The 20126-nt window shown below is 41.5% G+C and overlaps 1 protein-coding gene across 1 annotated transcript in view; it reads left to right on the top strand.

The window, feature by feature from the left end:
- The window catches only part of LOC122801270 (extracellular calcium-sensing receptor-like), a 151523-nt gene that overhangs the window by 4055 nt on the left and 127342 nt on the right, over positions 1 to 20126 (top strand). Inside the window, exon 2 of the mRNA XM_044070820.1 lies at positions 14896 to 15729. Coding sequence (XP_043926755.1) covers positions 14896 to 15729 — 834 coding nt within the window. The remainder of the gene's footprint in view (positions 1 to 14895; positions 15730 to 20126) is intronic.

Raw genomic sequence — 20126 nt, 5'->3', positions numbered from 1 at the left:
ATGGACCTAGTGTCTATTAGCCTAGTATATACTTAAGAGCCTATGAACTTATAAGAAGACAGGCACTAATGCATATGTGTCTTTGCTCATATACCAACATGTAACTATTACCAATGTGTATTAAAAACAAACAGGTGTAACTAGGGGCTTCCAAGCCTCCACTGATGGTCAGGGGCATAAGAAGCTCTACTTCAGGATCTGTGGACAGTTGGTCTTTGGATACTCACACCATTGTGATGTCTGATAGCCCATTCACCACCCATCTCTATTCCCAGATATGGGTTATAAGTGAAGCACAGTGACACCTTCCCCCGGATTCAGCAAGCTCTGTGTGGAGTGCCTGAATAATGCAAGAACTGCTGCACACAATATGGCCACAGATCAATGCAGGAACGAGCCCCCGGGATGTGCATGAGCGCACCTACACTATTCCCACACAGACACTACTGCTATACACTAATTACCACATTTGATGGTGAAAACCATGCAAATCAGGTGAGTTAGTGATCCAGGAAGTGGGCGGGCATCTATGCAGGAATAGTGTAACCTGCAGAAATGTATTCTGTTAGTAACCGAATACATTTCTGCAAATTACAAAATGGAGGCATGTAATCTCGAAAGAAAGCATGTATTCAATGTAGTAGGCATGCCAATGGCCATATATATGGCTACTGGCATGAAAAATAGTTGCAAGTTTATAAAAAACAAGTTTATTTTTTTTTGACTGATCTTGGACATTTAAGCTTAGGGCAGTGGTGCGCAAATGGGATTGGCCCAAAAATAAGAAAAAAAGGGGGAGATAAGCTTTTAAATCCAACTCAGCATTTTGGGTTTAGGGTTTAGGGTTTAGGGTTAGGAGGGTGGCCTAATGTCTAAGGAGTTTGCCTTACAAACAACAAGTGCAGGGTTTGAGTCTCACAAGGGATAATTGGCTAGGCTTAAAATGGCTCGCAAGGGCAGTTAGTTTTGTACTACTCTATGAATCTATGAATCTAATCTATGACTCTATGCCAAAATAGTCAATGGCATGCATAAGACAACAATGCCAGGGAATAGTGGTTGTTAAAGCGCTAAAACTGGTTGTTCAAATAAAGATGGATTGTTTTTGCATTATACCATAGGCGTCCTGGATTCCTGGTTCACTTGTTGGTGTTTTTCACAGTTTGAACTTGTTTTTTGTTTTTTGTTAAGGGGGGAGGCTCAGTGTGAGTGTGGTAACAATGAATTATCATTCTGGTTTATGCAAATGAGGGAATTGATACTAAATCACAGATTTCCTCTCAGTGTTAGCTTGCACCCAACCATGTAGGTGCAGCAACAACACTGTATAAGTCTAAGAGATGGATGACCTCAAAAGGGAGAGTGTCATGCATGCTGTAAGCTTATTGGAGCTGTGTGACCTGTGTTTGCCCTTAGTTAAACAAAGCTGAGGAAGGGGTTGTGTCTGAGGCTGCCTAGCAGTGTTAACATTGCCTAAGCAGGTGTGCATGTCATGCACCGGTTTAAAAAAAAAAAAAAAAAAAAAAAAAAAACAGGAAATAGCAGCTCTGTTCATATCTGAGCACTGGGCATGTGCAGCATGCCTCAGGGCTTAAACGGGAAGGCAATGGGAAGGGAAAACAGCAGTAGGAAGGCAATCAAGGAAAACTAGCATAGCTGGCAGGTGAAATGTATCAGAATCAGCCAATTACACAGGCAACAGCCCAGCACACTACTATAAACTATGCAAACACTTTTCAGTCTGTTTTTTCCCACAAACTCTACACCACCGGTACACACAGATGGGGAAATTTTACCTGACAAAACTAAAAATGTTAGAGGCTGCTGTTGCTCTCATACATCGATATGTGCAAAAGGTTGAGTGTGCTGAGGATGCGAATGCTGGCGACCATCCCACAGTGAGGAGAAGGAAAAGAGTGTACAGATCCAGGGTAATCTACCAGGGGCTACATGAGCTGAAGATAGTGGAGCACTATAGGGTAGACAAGAACATTCTACAGCAAATTTTTAAGCTGTGCCAGCCCTGCCTCAAACACAGAACCAACAGAGGGGAACCCATCCCAGTGGATACCAAGGCATGTGTAGGCTTAAGAATACTAGCCACAGGTACCTTTCAAAGGGCAACTAGGGATATTATGGGGATCTCACAGGCATCAGCATCCAGAGTACTCCACCAGTTCCTGGATGCCATGTCAGCACATGCTGGTGAGCACATATATTTCCTCAACACCCATGAGGCGTTGACCAGCAATATGCATCTCTTCCACCAAATAGCAGAATACACTGAGGTAGTGGGTGCTATAGACTGCATGCATATGCACATCAAAGTACCACCTGGAGAGCGGGATAAGGTCTACATATACTGCAAAGGCTTCCCCTCCATCAACTGCCAGGTCATGTGCGATGCCCAGGGCATTATATTGAATGTGTGTGCTGGCAGCCCTGGAAGCTATCATGACTCTCACATCTGGCATATGACACAGCTGTACCAGTCATTTGCCATTGGGTACATTTATTTATTTATTATTTATTTATCATTTGTTGACCGGGAAAGTCCGACTAGGTTCCACAGAGCCTGTTTTCAGCGGAGGCCCGGGGAGAAATGCTCCAGATGCATGTCTTTGGAATGTGGGAGGAAACCGGAGTACCCGGAGGAAACCCACGTCCCATATAGCCACCTAGTGGGAGATGCTGGCTACGCACTGTAGCCATGGCTGATGACACTCCTCAGAAATGCACACACACCTGAACAATAACTCCATAATGAGGCACATGCACAAACCAGAATCATAATAGAGTGTGTGTTTGGGATACTCAAGTCACGGTTCTGCTGCCTGGGCATATCTGGTGGAGCCTTGCAGTACTCTCCAGCTACATGTGCACAAATGTTCATAGTATGTGCCTTGCTACTCAATATGATCCAACAGAAACAGCTGCAATAGTAACAGCACAGGGCAAGGCCACACAGCCCCCCACCATTGCCAAGGCCATCACAGGCACAGAGTGGCATGGAGGAGGAACTACCTGAGCCTGCCCATGTAAGCAGAAGGAGGTGTGCCCAGAATGCCCAGGTCTTGGCAAAGAGATGAGGTGTAGCACACACACTGACATGGTAGGGACCCAGGGAATGACACCTCTCTCTGACTCGCACATACAGTAAAAGGGATGCCAAACATGACACTACCTGTGCTTTACCGTGTATAGAGTGTTCTATGTGCATCTGACATAGTCAGCCCTCCAGCACCGTCCTCAATACTGGACCAGCCACAAGGTAAGTCACCCTTCCTATCAATTACTGAATGGAGTAGTATGTTCTGATAGTTGTATCTATGGTATGGACGCGAGCATGCAAGGGAATAGGGTGGCTGAATGGGATGGCAGCAGATATTGGACACCTATATGGGCACCATGAAATCCATAACAAATACTGGTGTCAACATACTAGACAGAACTAGACAAGGTGACAAATCCCACTGCATTACATGTGGTGGCCCAAATGTGTGTCCATAGGACACACACATGCATGTCAGTGAGGCTCACATACCCACCATCAGCCACAGAAAGCAAGACAGGTGTAGATGACCATAAAGAAAGGCTGGGCTAAGGCCTCCAATTCATGGCAATGGTGAACAGCCCCCCTCCAGATTTACACAGACAGACTACAACAGGTCTGGCAGTTGTATGTTAGTTCTGAAGGATAAGAAGTCTGAAACTGAAATGTAGGTCAATAAAACCTAAGACCTGTACTCTACTGATATGTCTCCAGTCTGCATGATAGATCAGAATACAATATGAAATTGAAGCCAACATTGTACCTCAAATACCAGTACCATAGCAAATGTTTAAAGTCATCAGGTGTGCTCCTTCCCACAATCCTATGTAGAAATACAGTAACATGTAAGTGTGAGGAGTTATATCAGTGGAGCACAGATTACCTGAACTGGCCCAATCTACAGGAGAGATTGTTGCATGTGTACAATATGCAGGGGTCTGTGTGTTGCGTTGTTGTGTGTTTAATATTGTCTGGAAGTGGTCAGCATGTAGGCCTGGAGGGTTGTGTCTCAGTGGGCTATGGGCAGTACTGTGGTTAACAGGGCCATGTTCCGACAACTGCAGTGCCAACCACAATGCTTCTCAGCAATATCCATGTCAGCAGTCATCCATAATCACTGTCCAGATGTCAATATCTGTCACCATCTGAAAGATGGACATGCCATGAATGTGGGCGCATACATGCAGTGCACAGGTGGAAGCACCCTAGACAGAGTGCATGAAATGCAACTGTCCACTGCACACAACTTTGTAATTGTACAGACAGGTTAGCAGCACATTAGTTGTCTGTGTAGTATGGGATACTGATGTAGTCTGGCTAATCACTGGCAGACCACAAAGGCACAGTTATGAAGTAATGAGAGACTGTCTATGTCCGCACACAAGGCAGCATAAGGGGAATGTGCCAGGTATATCTGTGAGTCGGCTGCAAGTAGCTTTCATGTCACACATGCACTCAGCTCACCCCACCATCAGCCACAGGTTTATAACAGGTCATATCCTTGCTGTTGGGAATGAGTACAGCATGACCCCCACTTCTGTATGGGAATACCCACAGAATACAGCATGCTGAAGAGGTGTTCTATGCAGGTGTGTCCCTAGCTGTAAGCAGCACCTTGCCTGCATCCAGACCAATGGATCAATATGGACATGAACTATTGCCATTAACACCTCACACACTTAGCCTGCCACCCCAGGAGAATCCACTGGCTCACAGCCTGGGAATGTAGGAGTGACAGAATGCACTGGCCTGCTACAGATGGCCTGTATCACTACCAAATGGCCTACAGACCTCTGTCAATGGCCTGTGCCTCACCTGTAGTGCCAATGTTTGGTATTTCATGGGGTCTCAACTAACAACCCAACACAGTCAACAGAACACAAATACAAGGCCATGTTGACAAATCTCAGTAGCATGCCCCCCCATGTCCTACTGCATGAACTGTAGACCAATCCATAAATACCGCTGGGATGAAGGGCCAACTGTAGGGATACTTCTCAGATATTGCTCGCATTATGTTAGGAAGAGGATAGAATAAGAGTGTGGGGGGATGTAGCAGCATGGACGTCATGGAGTGTGTGAAGTCTGAAACTCTGATGTGTGCCCATACTACCCCTGCCTGCAAACCCAGTAATGGGTGGCTACAAACCTGCTCATAAGCCACAATATGAAGGGGTACTGACCAGATGTATGAGCCATGCATCTGGGTAACCTGGGTGAATCTTTACAGCTGAGAGGTATGGCCACAGCAGGATATGGACATTCTGTTAAGTCAATATATGCACAACAAAGGGATTCTCAGCCACCATGGTATGGACCATTTACACAGACCTATCAGCAAGTATCTGCAGCTACCCCTCCAGAATGGCATGAGTGTGCAAGAATGTGTAGGCTGTGGACCACAATACTGGACTCAGCTTCATTCATCTTGTATTTCCCAGGAAATAACTGTGAGCAAATAATTATATCTGTCAGTAGTTGATGACATAATACATCACAGTGTAAAACAGTACATATGTCTGAATATTTCTGCTAACACCAACCATGTAACACAAGCAGCACAGACAGCAATAGTTACAGTATCTCCCTATCTGTCACCATTTGTGACTCCATATTGTCAACCTATCTACAGATATTCTGCAGAAACAGGTTGCTAGCTGCAGGTGTAGAGCACTAAACCCTGGACTGGAGTACAACCCTACCTGGAATGGATTCACAATCTCAATACAGAATGTCATTCTGGGCATGCTCCTATACTTAAAGAAATGAAGTCCATGTCTGATAACACAGTGGACTATACATATCTGTCATTTGCAGATGTCTGTGCACACACACACCAAATTGTACACCATTTATGCTTCACACACACATTAGATAGGAATACTCACACATATCCAAGGCCAACACACTATAATATGTCAAACATACACACAAATATATGTGGGGAAGAGAGAGAGAGACAGGGAGAATGCCATTATGAGGCCTGTCCCACCCACTATACATCTAGTTGGGCAATATTACATGATGTGCTGATGTCAGTCACTGTAGACATTTCTTCTGATAGCCCTCAGCCCTATAGTGTCTGTGATGCTTGTGATAACTGTGTAACATGATAGTACAAATCAGTATTCATGTAGCATTTGTATATTCAGTCCTGTCAAATGTAAAGTTGTGTGTGACTGAGTGTATGTGTATGTGTGTGTGTGTGTGTGTGTGTGTGTGTGTGTGTGTGTGTGTGTGTGTGTGTGTGTGTGTGTGTTTCCAAAGGAATGATTTATGGCACATTCACACACACTGCACTTCCCATTACCTGTGTCAGCACTCCTGCTGATGTCAGTCACTTTGAAATAACCCTTTGGCCAAGTCTTAGCCTTATAAGCTACGTGGTGCTCATGATAGGTGTGTAATACTGTAGTATAACAAACTAATTAGGTAGGAGTTCTAATCCCAGACATGGCAACTTTTAAACTGTGTGTGGAGGTGAATGATTTTGAGGCCATTCACACTCACTACGCCTACTATTGCCCTACTTTAGCATGCCTGCTGATGTCAGTCACCTTGAAATAACCCTTCAGCCAAATTTCAGCCCTAGAAGCTATGTGATGCTCGTAATGAGTGTGTAATACTGTAGTGTAGCAAATTTGATAGGGAGGAGTTCTACTCACAGACATGGCAACTGTTGCAGTGTGTTTGTGTGTGTGAAGGTGAATGATTTTGAGGCCATTCGCATTCACTACACCTCCCATTGCCCTGCTTTAGCATGCCTGCTGTCAGTCACCTTGAAATAACACTTTGGCCAAGTTTCAGCCCTATAAGCTACCTGATGCTCATGGTAAGTGTGTAATACTGTAGCATAGCAAACTAGTTAGGTAGGAGTTCTATTCCTGGTCTTGGCAACTGTGATAATGCGTGTGTTTGTATGAGAGAGTGTGTGTGTATTTGGTGATACCTGATTTTGTGGACATTCATGCTTACTACACTTTCCTTACCCCTACTTTAGCACTGCTGCTGATATCACTCACCTGCAAGGATACCTTTGGACACCTAACCAGCATTTAAGCTCTGTGGCGCTTGTGATAACTGCCTAATCTCATAGTGTAGCAAATTAGTTAGATAGAGGTTCTAAACCTGGTCTTGGCAACAGTGATAATGTTTGTTTTTGTGTGAGAGAGAGTGTGTGTGTCTTTGTTGACACCTGATTTTGTGGACATTCACACTTACTATACTTCCCTTACCCCTCCTTTAGTACTGCTGCTGATGTCACTCACCTTCAAAGATACCTTTAGACAGTTCTCTAACATGTAAGCTTCATGGTGCTTGCGATGAATGTTTAACACTGTAATAGCAATACATAGCTTTGTAGGGGTTTGAAACTCATTACTGGCAAGTGTGTGTGTGTGTGTGTGTGTGTATGTGTGTGTGTGTGTGTGTGTGTGTGTGTGTGTGTGTGTGTGTGTGTGTGTATCATCAGTATCCTGTGTGGATGTTGGTGTGATTTTGTAATAACGGGATTCATTGTGGTGCGGGTTTTGCTACATTATTGTATTGAGGACCTATATGTCCCAATGTCCACATTACAAGGCCAGCAGTTGTCAAACACTGTAGTGGTTGTTGTAGACAATCCACAGCAATAAATGTCTACTGCTATGTGCAATGGCTATGTGACAGTATGGATTAGTGAACAATATAGGCAACCATTATAATACCCAGAGACCACTCTCCACCCACGGATCATACACAAACATGCTTGGCTCTTTCTCTCTTCCTTTCTTTCTTTCTCTCTGTCACTCTCTCTCTCTCTCTCTCTCTTCCTCTCTTGTAGATGTGGAAAAATACATAGATAGCAGCTTAACCTTTGTAGGTAATGCTCATGATCAGCTGATGGCCTGTGGATGAACTGGAGTCCCCCACTTGCTAATTGCATGTGGAACAGCTGAGTATCATTCCTATAGCCAATTTCATGGAAACACACTCCTATAACTAAGCACTTCATGTGGGTGTTGGCCCTTTTCCTTCAGTGTGGGCAGGACTTCATGTGGATGTCTGACAAACAGCATCACAGAGGGTAGTTGAAAATGGTTTACTATCATTATGTTGAAGTGGATTTGGAAGAATCCACTTCAACAAAAGGCAGGGGGTCAAATGGTGACAATGTTGAACCCAACATTGCCGAATTACAAATCTCGTCCCTGTCTCGACCCATGGTAAAGCCTATTCTGTGGTCACATTTGAGACATAATTTGGCAATGTCAGGATTTGGCAATGTCAACTTTCACGGACGTGGGTCGATGTAAACAGCATTCGACCAAGTCCAGTTCGACATAATGATAGTAAACTGTTGGAAATACCTGTTACAACAAACACTGTGGAGACAGGCCAACAAACTGGAATACCTCTTACAACAAACACTGTGGAGGCAGGCCAACAAACTGGGGGGAGGATGTTCTTCCAGAAATAGGGACAGAATGAAAGTATTGGTATTCTACATTTAAAGTAATGTTGGTTTAACAGGGGTTGTGTGGATATGGCTGTTCTGCATGATTTAATGTCTGGCATGACAGTGTTTTGTGGTTGAGAAAACTCTCACCTGTAGGGCTATCTGCAGACTGGCCAGAGTTTGGAGTCTTACATGTGGTGTGTTACTCACACATTTTCTGTCTTCAGAAATGCAGTAGCATACTCTGATGATATTTCTTTTGTCTTTTCCTGGTTAGGGGTCACCACAGAGGACCACCTGTCTGCTCATGATTGGCACTGGAGTTGTGTCAAGTTGGCAGCCCATCACCCAAACTTCCACAGAAGACGCACACACACACACACACACACACACACACACACACACACACACACACACACACACACACACACACACACACACACACACCTAGGGCCAATTTAGAGTGCCCAATTCACCTACAGCATGTCTTTGGAAGGAATCTGAAGCAGCCGGAGAAAACTCACATGACCACAGGGAGGACATGCAGACTCCACACAGAAGGCATCCCAGCCAAGGATCAAACCAGAGAACCTCTTGCTGTGAGGTGGCAATGCTAACCCCTGCACCACCACTGATGCCCCAGTAGCATATTCTGATGATTGCAGTCAGTAAATTGTAATATCCTTGTGTGTTACTGACTTCATATCCATCAGAAAAGATATGTTACAACAAACCCTGTACACCAGTATTTTTTTCTGTTTATCACAGCAATATACCAATATTGGCCCTGTGTTTGTGCCTCTGTTCCCCAAGTCTGTCACCCTTTGTCCATATGTCATGCAGAAAGAGGTGGATATGTACAGTATATCATTATTTACTGACATCATTCCTGATATCAAGCCAGTGATGTATCAGACTGCCAGACATTACGTATAGGAGGCCTTATATTTGAGGACAAAACATGGACATTCTGCTGTAGTCTGTACAGTAGTGAGGTCTGTGTACTTACGGGGATTGCTGATAGAGTGTCAGTATTGTGTAGTAGTGTATTGTGAATATGTTATTTGGCCTGTGTACAGACTGGGGTAGATGTCAGTGTTCTTGGTCCTGTTCTATCTGATGTTGCATGCTGCTCCATTTTCTGGTACCCTATCAGCTTATATGTTTGTAGGGCCAGATGGAGATATGTCCCATAACACAGTCAGGCATCAGACTACTCTGTGAATTGGGCCAGTATATGAAGGGTTAGTGTGTTAGTGGCAAATATGATGATGTGTTTTGTTCATACAGTCCATATACTGCACTATTAATTAGGCTTACAATAATGTGACTGTGAGTGTATAGAGACTGGTTGTGGGTATGCACATTCACACTGGTGTTTGTTACTCCATGCTGTTACATGCCTCTAGTGCCTGCTATATTGGCAATTACATGTGTATTCCCCCACAGGTAAATTAGGTTAGTGTTGTGGCAGTCTGCCTGTAGTTTAGACAGTGCTTGGTGACATGCCTAGCAGCTCAGTGTATTCACCCTAGTGTGATGTTATGTCCAGATATTTGTCAGATGTACTGTTGCCTGGCCATCATATGTGTTGTGTATTTCTGACAAAGCAGTGGGATGCTGTGAAGATGTATGTCACTAACTAGTGGGAAGTTTGTGAGCTTGGGACCTCTGCTCCTCCAGTTAATATGTATTAGGACAGACAGGAGGGTGTGAATGTATCAACTGTGTGAGCTTATCTACTCTAGTATTTGTGTTATATCCCCATTTCCTTGGCTTTAAACATCCCCTTTGTCAGGCTCAGTCCACATTTCTTACACTAAGGAGTTCTGTGTACACCTCTCGACTGACCAGATTGTTTCAGACTGTCCACATTTATTGCTCATATTTCTGCTGTATTCCGCAAGATCTTTACTGTGATTTGTGTGGTACTTCACTGATGGTTTTATGATGTATGTCAGTAACTGATGGCGTACATATCAGTTTCAGAAGAGCCTACCTTTACAACATGTATGTTGACACAACCCGTTACTGTAGCAACATTCTACATTTATAACTGCAATACTTACATTACGTTCCCTTGCACTAAGAGGTTGAGAGTTATGTTGCTGAGGTATTACTTCACTACATGTTATGGGCATATGTTATAGATATAATCTACATCTACTCCCCTAACTTTCTCTATCACATCTAGAAATGGCAGTGTTATCTCTCCTACGGCCCATACTAAGCTCCTTGGGGTAGAAATAGACATAAATATTTTCTTTGATGTCCATATTACTCAGACCATCCAGTAAGTCCACAAAAAATGGGAACTATTTATAGACACAAGAATTTTCTCACAGACAGAGCCCGAATGACCTTAGCTCAAACTCACCTACTGTGCACCCTTATGTATGCAGCACCAATCCTAACCCACATTAAAAAAACTGACCTTGACAAAATTGAGTCATGTTATAACAAAGTTGCCAAATTTGCTAACAACTCTACCTTCAGAACCCATCACTGCCAGACACTTAGGGATATTCAATGGCTAGAAGTTCCACAGCTACTCACCTGCAAACAGCTAGTCGGTGCCTTCAACATTCTGAAGTATCCTGACAAAACTCTAGCTCTACAACAACTACTTTCCCATTATTCTACTAATCGTCCACTTCATTCTAGAAATAAATCTCTCCTCTGTATACCTAGTGCCAACAATACTGCAGGGAAAGCTCTATACTCTCATACCATAGCTAAAAACTGGAATAACCTCCCCACTTCTATAACGTCTTCCTCTACTATCACACAATTCAAAAAATATCACTCAGATCACACCTCAGGAAAACCTGGATTTGCCCATGTGTAACATAAAGATGACTGTATTTCTTATTCCTCTTTGCCTCCTTCCTAATCTTCCTACTGTTGGATTAACACAAGATTATAAGGACTAGACTAGTAGACCTGAAATTATTTCATAGTTTATTGGGACAGTTTAAGCTCACCATTGTTATTATGCATGTCTCTGTGCTATAATTGTCTGTTTGTCTTTTTTGTTACTTAATCTATCTAATTGTGAAGCTTTTCTCCCCGGGCCTCCACTGAAAATGGACCTGGTCCAGTTGGATTATGCCAGCTAACAAATGTAAAATAAAATAAAATAAATAAATAAATAATAAATATATATGTGTGTATGTACATGTATATATATATATATATATATATATATATATATATATATATATATATATATATATATATGCATACATATGTATATATATAATCCACATCCTTGTTATGTGTAAACATGAGTGTTGTATTTACCTTCTCAGATGTATCCGTCATATTTATCTGATATGTGTATATTTAGATATAAAAATATGACTGATTCAATGCTATTTTCACTAACAAGTAGTAAGCAATTGTAGTAGTCAAAGCAGTTGTTCACTATTATTCAGTATGTTTACTGAATTATATATTTGAAAAAGCAACAAGATATTTTTGACAGCTCACATGGCTTAGTGGTTAAGTGCTGTAACTATAGTCAAGAGGATCCTGGGTTCAAGACTTGCACCAGCTGTTTATTTTGTTGCTAGGCAGAACAAGGACTGTTGGATACAGTGCCTAAGGCAGTTTTGAGCAGCTTTAAACAGGTTTGCACAAGTTTCCCTGACAGTAAGCAGTGCTAACGTACAGTTAAACGTATAGGCACTTGCACCATGTAGGCTTCACTTACCAGTGTGCAAATCTGCTTACCATTTACATTTAAGGAATGGTTACACCTGCTAAGCATAGCCTAGCCTTCATAACCACTGATCACATTCCAGACTGATAAAATTGACTTAATTTTAATTTTGATTAAATTTAATTCTCTATACATTACTGTAGCAAGTGGTGTGAGTATACTGTATGGGACACCTGGCTATACATGGGTAGTACCATAATCTGTTCTCTTTGGATTTGTTTCATACATGGGTAGTATCCCAAGTTATATGCAGCCATACGTGCATGTTACACCAGCTACAGTGCACTGGTTGACAAAAATAGTTTAAGACATATGGTATCATTATGTTGGTACTTTTAACAATGCTTTTTCAATTAAGAGTACATTGCAGATTGTAGTACTGGAACCATGCACTCCTGCATGTAAAGCTGGACTCTGAGTACTGAGTATCTTGTTCTACATGTTTGAGCTATATGTTTGTATGTATCTCCCATTGGATATTGATCTGATATGTTGATATTAACTGTAGACTACTATGTTCTTTGGACATGTCATTGGGGACTGCTGTCATGTAGTAATGGCATACCTTTCAGTTTCAGACATGTATCTTTCAATACATTCATCCTAATGCATAACCTGTTGGCTATCTACTTTCTGTCTGTCCTCTGTACAAATGTGCAGATGTCAGGTATTGCTACGGCCATACCACTATGTAAGTGCCCACATTGTATTGTACTGTGAGCCTGGACACTGCTGCTAGCTCCGACATATGGGACATTCCTTAATGCGTGTCTTGCCTCATTTCCTTGCCTGTGTGAGGGACATTACAGATGGCCTACATATTCACATACAGTGGGTGGCAATACATCACAGGATAGGACATGCAGAGAGAGCCAACCAACATGGGGACATATCCCCAGATTTGTGAACAGATTCTATGTCATCAGTGCTCGTATACACATGGTGGACTGATAGCTTGACAGGGTTTGTGTGGACATGCATGTACTGTGTGACATCACGACTCACAGTGATATGTCTCTGACATACCTCTCCACTAGCACACTGGCCACAGACTGGCCACAAGTCTGTCTGTCATGTTTTATGTGTTCAACACACAGTTTGTGTCCTTGATATATCAGTTGTGGACACTGAGGAATGCAGTCAGTAATTACTCACATCTGTTGGTATTACCAACATCATATTCCTCATCAAGGATGTTACAACAAACTCAGTGACATCTGCAACTGTCTCAGTGTATTGCGGCAGCATGTCCAGTCTACCCCTGTGTTTGTGTTTCTGTTGCCAGCTAGTGATATAGGGGTTGATGCCGAGCTTAGTGAATGTGGAATGTTATGAAAGCCTTTGGCAAGATGAATGTAGGCTGTAGGTGTCACCTTGCCTTTATCCACAGCTCAGGTGACTAACGGCAAGAGGTTGACAAGGTTGAATGAGCAGGTATGACCTACTCTTCACAAACGTAAACTGTGTGGGATCCTGAGTCTGCAGATTCCCATATCTATGTTTATTAGGTGCATGATGATGCATTCCATAGCTTCGCATAACAGACTTGTCAGGCAGTTGGGGCCGTATTTCCCAGGTTCTGTAGTTACACCTCATTTGTGGGGAGGGGTGGCTGTGGCAGTGCACAATTCAGTAGTGACAAAGCCTGAGGTGAGGCTGTGCTTTAACAGAGCACACAGGTAAGGTGCCAGGTCACTCTGAAGTTCATGTAGAACACAGCCAGGGATATTCACAGGTCTCACAGAGGCTGTATTCTTGGCCTTGGACAGTGGTGTTGTAACCTGTGCTGCAGTAATACTGGGTGCCTGGTGGTATACTGGTTTTGCAAGAGCACTGCTCTCAGACAAACCCCCTGAAGTCGTACACAGACCCGTGTCCATTTTACGGCATGTCAGCTTGCCTTCATACATATGCATGGTGCGCTGCCATGCTGAACAGCCATGGTCACTTCTGTACAGGAATAAGTTATTCCTGCACGGACGTTTGCTGAATCTGGGGGACTATCTGTGCCTGTGAAACACCCTATTTTAATGTACTTATTTTTCTTCCAGTAACCTGATAACATTTCCTGGAACTTTGTCTACAGCAAGCTGCATATTTCAGTACCCACATCTCTGACATAAACAAAAGAATTTACTGACTTAATTGAATCATGCCTTTGTTATAAGAAATGACACAGCATCACAATTTCTTCAAAAAAATAATTTTAAATTAATAAATGATTACCTTGCATCAATGTTTCTGCTGTGTTTTGCATTAGTAGTATATTTAAAACCTCAAAAATGGCACACAGTGCAACAACCAAAACCAACTGAAAAACACTGTGATAAAAGAACCAGAGAAGACCCACTGGAAATTGCTTTAGCGTAAAAAATCCTTTAATATCCACTTTCATCTAGTTGACTTCTTCTCAATAACACTTGTTTGTCTTAAAGGGGCGGATCCTGTCATTAAATAATTCCTCCTTATTTCACGAGAGGATCTGCCCCTTTATGACAAGCAAGTGTTATTGAGAAGAAGTCAACTAGATGAAAGTGGAGATTAAAGGATTTTTTACGCTAAAGCAATTTCCAGTGAGTCTTCTCTGGTTCTTTTATCATTAGTGGTATATTTCTTGGTTTGTAATGCAATTCTGCTAGTTCAATATATTCAACTACTTATATGTGTATTCTTCTTGTTTAGATCAGTTATGGATCAACAATCGAAATGCTGAGTGATAAGTATCAATTCCCATCCTTTCTAAGGACGATGCCAAATGATAAATTTCAGTTCCCCGTCCTAGCCCGCTTAGTCAAACACTTTGGTTGGGACTGGATAGGCATTGTAGCATCTGATAATGAGTATGGTATTCTTGGCAGCCAGAATCTGAAAAGGGTTCTTGCACTTAATGGAGTTTGTACTGCATTTACAGAAATAATTTCATTAAGTAACCCACAGAAAAGTGCCCATCTAGCTGTTGAGGTTGTCAAAAAATTCTCAGTGACTGTTGTTATTGCTTATGCTACAATAAATGAGCTTATGCCATTCATGGAGGAGATAAACAAACAAAATGTTACAGGTAAAGTCTGGCTGGCCACAGTTGGTTGGATGTTTACCTTAGTTTTCACAATAAAAGAATTATGGAAAAGTCTGAATGGTACTTTAGGACTTGCAGTCCACAGAGGGCTGGTTCCTGGGATGAGTGAGTTTTTTCTCAGTCTACACCCTTACATATTTCCAGATGATATTTTCATTAGATCTTTCTGGGAGGAAATATTTGGCTGCCATTGGCCAACTGGCAATAGTTTACAGGATGCTTTCAGAAACCAAACACAGAATGTTTGCACGGGTGTGGAACAGCTGGAAAAGTATCACTTGACTAAATTTAATATGCCTAATTTTCGATATACTTATAATATCCATAAGGCAGTAAATGCATTAGCACATGGCTTACATGATCTGATCTTATGCAAAATCAGTAATGGAACTTTTGGTAACACAACATGTTCTACCACTGACAGCTTTAAACCATGGCAGGTAAGATTCTTTTTTAACGATGCATAGCAAAAGTTATTGATATATATGTTCATAAATTCCTCTTGTCTGAATTTATAAGACCTCATTTCTATGCTGTTAGACTGTTAACTGCTAGATTTAATTCATAATCCTACAGACACATTTACACCCTTCTAATGGACAGTGTTACACTACTTGCTCTGTGAGCATTATAAGTGTTGTAATATGTAATGTGACACATTGCCAAGTACCATTAGTAACAGTTTCAACATGTGACATCTCTAGAGTAGCATCTACTCATGCTAGTAGGTAGGTATAAATTTAGTGTCAGCATTAGCTGCTAAAACCAATAACCAATATAAAGACAATGTGGTTATCAGAAATATTTGCCTGACTCAGAACAAAAAAAATGTTAGACAGAACAACTCTTCTGTATAGCTTAAGAAAACTGACTAAGCACACATCAATTACAGAAGACAATACTCTCAAAATATTTTATATGTACAATTAAATTATAGCTGGTTTATTTTTATTAATTTGTGGAATAACATAATTCTCTCATACTTGAAAATATGTATGAAACACGTGCAGTAGAAACTGTCAATGCAGGTTTCATAAATAGACAATCATTTATCAGTTCCATTTTCTTCTCAGCTCTGGCTCTCAGTTTGAGTTATCCTACATTCACCAATAGCACATAATTCTCTTCCTACACCCTGACTAACTGGTAACATTTTCTATAACTTCACAGCTGCTACCTACTACTTTACCCTCTACTACCTCCCATTAGAAACTGCCACTTGCCTCTAAACTGACACCTTTCATTCTCCTATTAACCCTAACCCACCTACTACATATTACCCCAATTTAAATCAACAATGTCTACCACAAACTCACTTCAATGACCTCTACCCATAATCTTTATCTCAGCACCTTCTCTAACATGTCTTCTAACCTCTATGCAACAGACAGCTTTCTCTACTTTAAACTAAAAATCCTCCCCACATATAATAGGATTAGCTTTAACTTTACCACCTACTTTTGCCATAACATAAAAAACATGAACCCACCTCTAGCCTCTTTAAACATTCCAGTCTAACTTTAAGTGGAGATATCCATCCAAATCCAGGTCTCCTTTCCTCAACTCTCAACCCATATAGCTCCTACATATCCTTATGCCTAACTACAATTTACCTGCAAAGTATTTGAAACAAAATCCCTGACTTCCATGCCTGGGTAACACATAACTAGCCCAACATCATTGCCACCACAGAAACATGGCTAAAACCATACATTGAAAGCTCAGAGTTCCTTCCCCCAGGATTCACATGCCTGTGCTCAGATAGACTGAAAAAAATAACACCTTCAACATAGTCACATACAACTCAACTACACCTCACTTTTCTGCAGCAGAAATCTTAATAGCCTTCCAAAAAATTAATGAATGCAAAAACCTCTGCATCATTGTCCTGTACATTCCCCCTGGCAATATCCCTATATTAGAGGAAATCCTAGCTTGGGCATCCAACAGCATAACTACAGAAGCAATAATTCTCGGCGATGTTAATATTAATTGGTTAGAGGTCACACAGCAACACTCCTCCACACACATAATCCTTTTTAATTACAGCCAGCTAATCACTGATATTACCATACCCAACAAAAACAACAGCTGTGGGACAGTCTTAGATTGGATCATGGTCTCCAAACCCCCAAAAATGTCCTCTGCAGGAACTCTACCAAACAGTATCAATGACCACTTACCTGCCTTCATAATACATAAAACCACCTCCCCATTAAATAGACATCACTACCAAAACACCAGGGACTTATCAAATTTGTGCCCCACAACCTTTAACAATTCTTTAAACAGTGTTAACTGGCATCCCTTAAAATACTTCCTCTAGATGAAGCAGTATAATTTTTCAACTCTACTTTCCTTAATATCTTAAACAGCCTCATACCACTCCAAATAAAACATGTAAAAGCTAGACAAGTACCATGGCTCACAAGAGCAGCCAAGCTGCACATGGTTTCTAGAAATAAAGCCTGGAAGCTTTGGCATAAGTACAAAAACCCTTCCGATCTTTTAACCTACAGGCACCTTCACAACCAAGTTAAGCGCCTAGTTATTAAGGGCAGAAAAGACCAGTACCACAACTTACAAATCCAGCACAGACTAAATCCAAAACATTTCTGGAGCTCAATTAATAGCCTACTATCCTATGGATCAAACCATAACCCCTGTCCAAATCCTGAAAAAAAAAAAACATTGAAATAGCCACACTCTTCAACACATATTTTATTGACATCATAGATAATCTCATCTCCAACTTCCCTCAAAATTATAATAACCCATCAGATCCCCCCCAACTACAAATACCTCCTCACCCAACTCATATAACTTCTCACTAGCACCTATCCCTACAGCCACTGTAAAGAAACTATGTCTTAAACTAAAACCATGTAGTAATGCCAATGACAACTTGCCCCCAGAATTTCTTCAAAAAGCCATAAACTCCATCGTCTACCCTGTCAGCTTACTTCTTAATAGGTCCATTCAAGAATCATATGGTCTCACCATATGGAAAAAAAGCAGGTGGAAACAATATGGACCTCTCCAATGTTCGACCCATTGCCATTCTCTCTCCCCTCTCAATAATCCTCAAGAAATGTATTCAGAGCCAATTCCAAAACTTTCTTTTAGAAAATAACCTGTTGTCAGCTACCCAGCATGATTTTAGACCCAGACATAGCACTACCACAGCCCTTGCACCCTTCTGAGACTCTGGCAGTCAGGCTCGAGATGCTCGAAAACTTGTCTCCTCACTATTTCTTGAGCTTTATAAAACCTTGTATACTATCTCCCATTCTCTTCTTCTTAGAAAACTATCCAAATTATAAATCTCTCCCTTTACCCTGCACTGGTTTTCTACCTATCTCACAGACAGGCAACAAGCCGCTAGGTAGCAACACTCTCTCTCTCTCCTTTTCTCAATACCACCACTGGAGTACCCGAGGATCCATCTTAGGACTTCTGCTTTTCATCATCTTCATCAATAACTTCAACTCTATTCTCAATCAAGGCACAGTCATCCAATATGCAGATGATTCCACTATCACCTGCAGTGCCAATTCTCCACCTGAACTCCTGAAACTCATCCAGTCAGCTCTTAGCTCCACCAAAACATGGATGGTTAGCAACCACCTTGCCTTAACCCCCCCCCAAAAAAAATGAAACATATGCTATTCACCCCTAAAAAGACCATTTCTATAAACAAAAACTCTTTCTCCATTCTCTCCCAAGATAACACTGCCATAGAGGTCATCTCAGACTAAACTCCTAGGTGTCACTATAGCTGAACACCTAACTTTCAATATACACATGCAAAACAACATTAAAAAACACACCAGAAACTAGGCATGCTATATCACCACAAAACTTTTCTTACTTATTCTTCAAAACTATCCATTGCCTCCTCCTACCTGCTCCCATCACTTCTTTATGGCACTCCTCTCATTGCCAACATACAGGCCAGTCTTAAATCCAAACTAGACTCATGCTATAAAAACATTGCCAAGTTTGTCACTAACAGACAAAACTTATCTTACCACTGCACCTCTCTTCATCTACTAGACTGGCTGGAACACCCTCATCACCGTACATACATACAGCTAACAACTGCCCACAAACTAATATTCAGTCCATCTAGCTGCCCTGCCCTCTTTCTCTACTTACACCATACCACCCCAACAGACCCCTCCACTCTGAAAATAGTATGCTCTTCAAGTAAAAAAAAACTAACCTCTCTGCTGGTCAATTGCTCCACTCCTATTCCACTGCTATATTATGGAACTCTCTCCCTCTTCCATTAAGATCCATTAGTAATGCTGCTGTCTTTAAAAAATCTCTGAAACATCATCTCTCCACCCAGTGGCTATGCTCTTGTGATAGTTTTTGTGATAATTGCTCACAACCTATAACCTGACTTTCTCCCTCCTTCCACTTTTCCAATCTTCCTACCTCCATCCTTCCATCTTCCACTTTATTACCCATCCCTAATGATAATCTACATCTGCATTTACTGCCTGTGGATAGATGTATATATATATAGTTGCTTTGCCTTCTTAATGTAACAAATGTTAATTCCATTTGAAATATTGTTAATACCTTTGTTTACTTGTTATTTTAACAAACTGAGTTTGTTATTCAAAATATATTGTATATTCTCTGTGGAGCTTTGCTCCCTGGGCCTCCACTGAAAATGGGTACTTTATGGCCCAGTGGACCATCCCAGTAAACAAATGCTTATAAAATAATAATAATAATAAGGTTATGCCTCCACAAATGCTAAACCTCAGTCATCATAATAGGTAGTAATCATGTGATGCATACATACAGGGGATGATGATGTTTA

Source organism: Protopterus annectens, chromosome 4.part1 (genome assembly GCF_019279795.1).
Source record: "Protopterus annectens isolate FY-2018-M chromosome 4.part1, PAN1.0, whole genome shotgun sequence".
Lineage (NCBI taxonomy): Eukaryota > Metazoa > Chordata > Ceratodontiformes > Protopteridae > Protopterus > Protopterus annectens.
The sequence above is the reverse complement of the archived record's forward strand: the minus strand, read 5'-3'. Positions and strand labels throughout refer to the sequence as shown.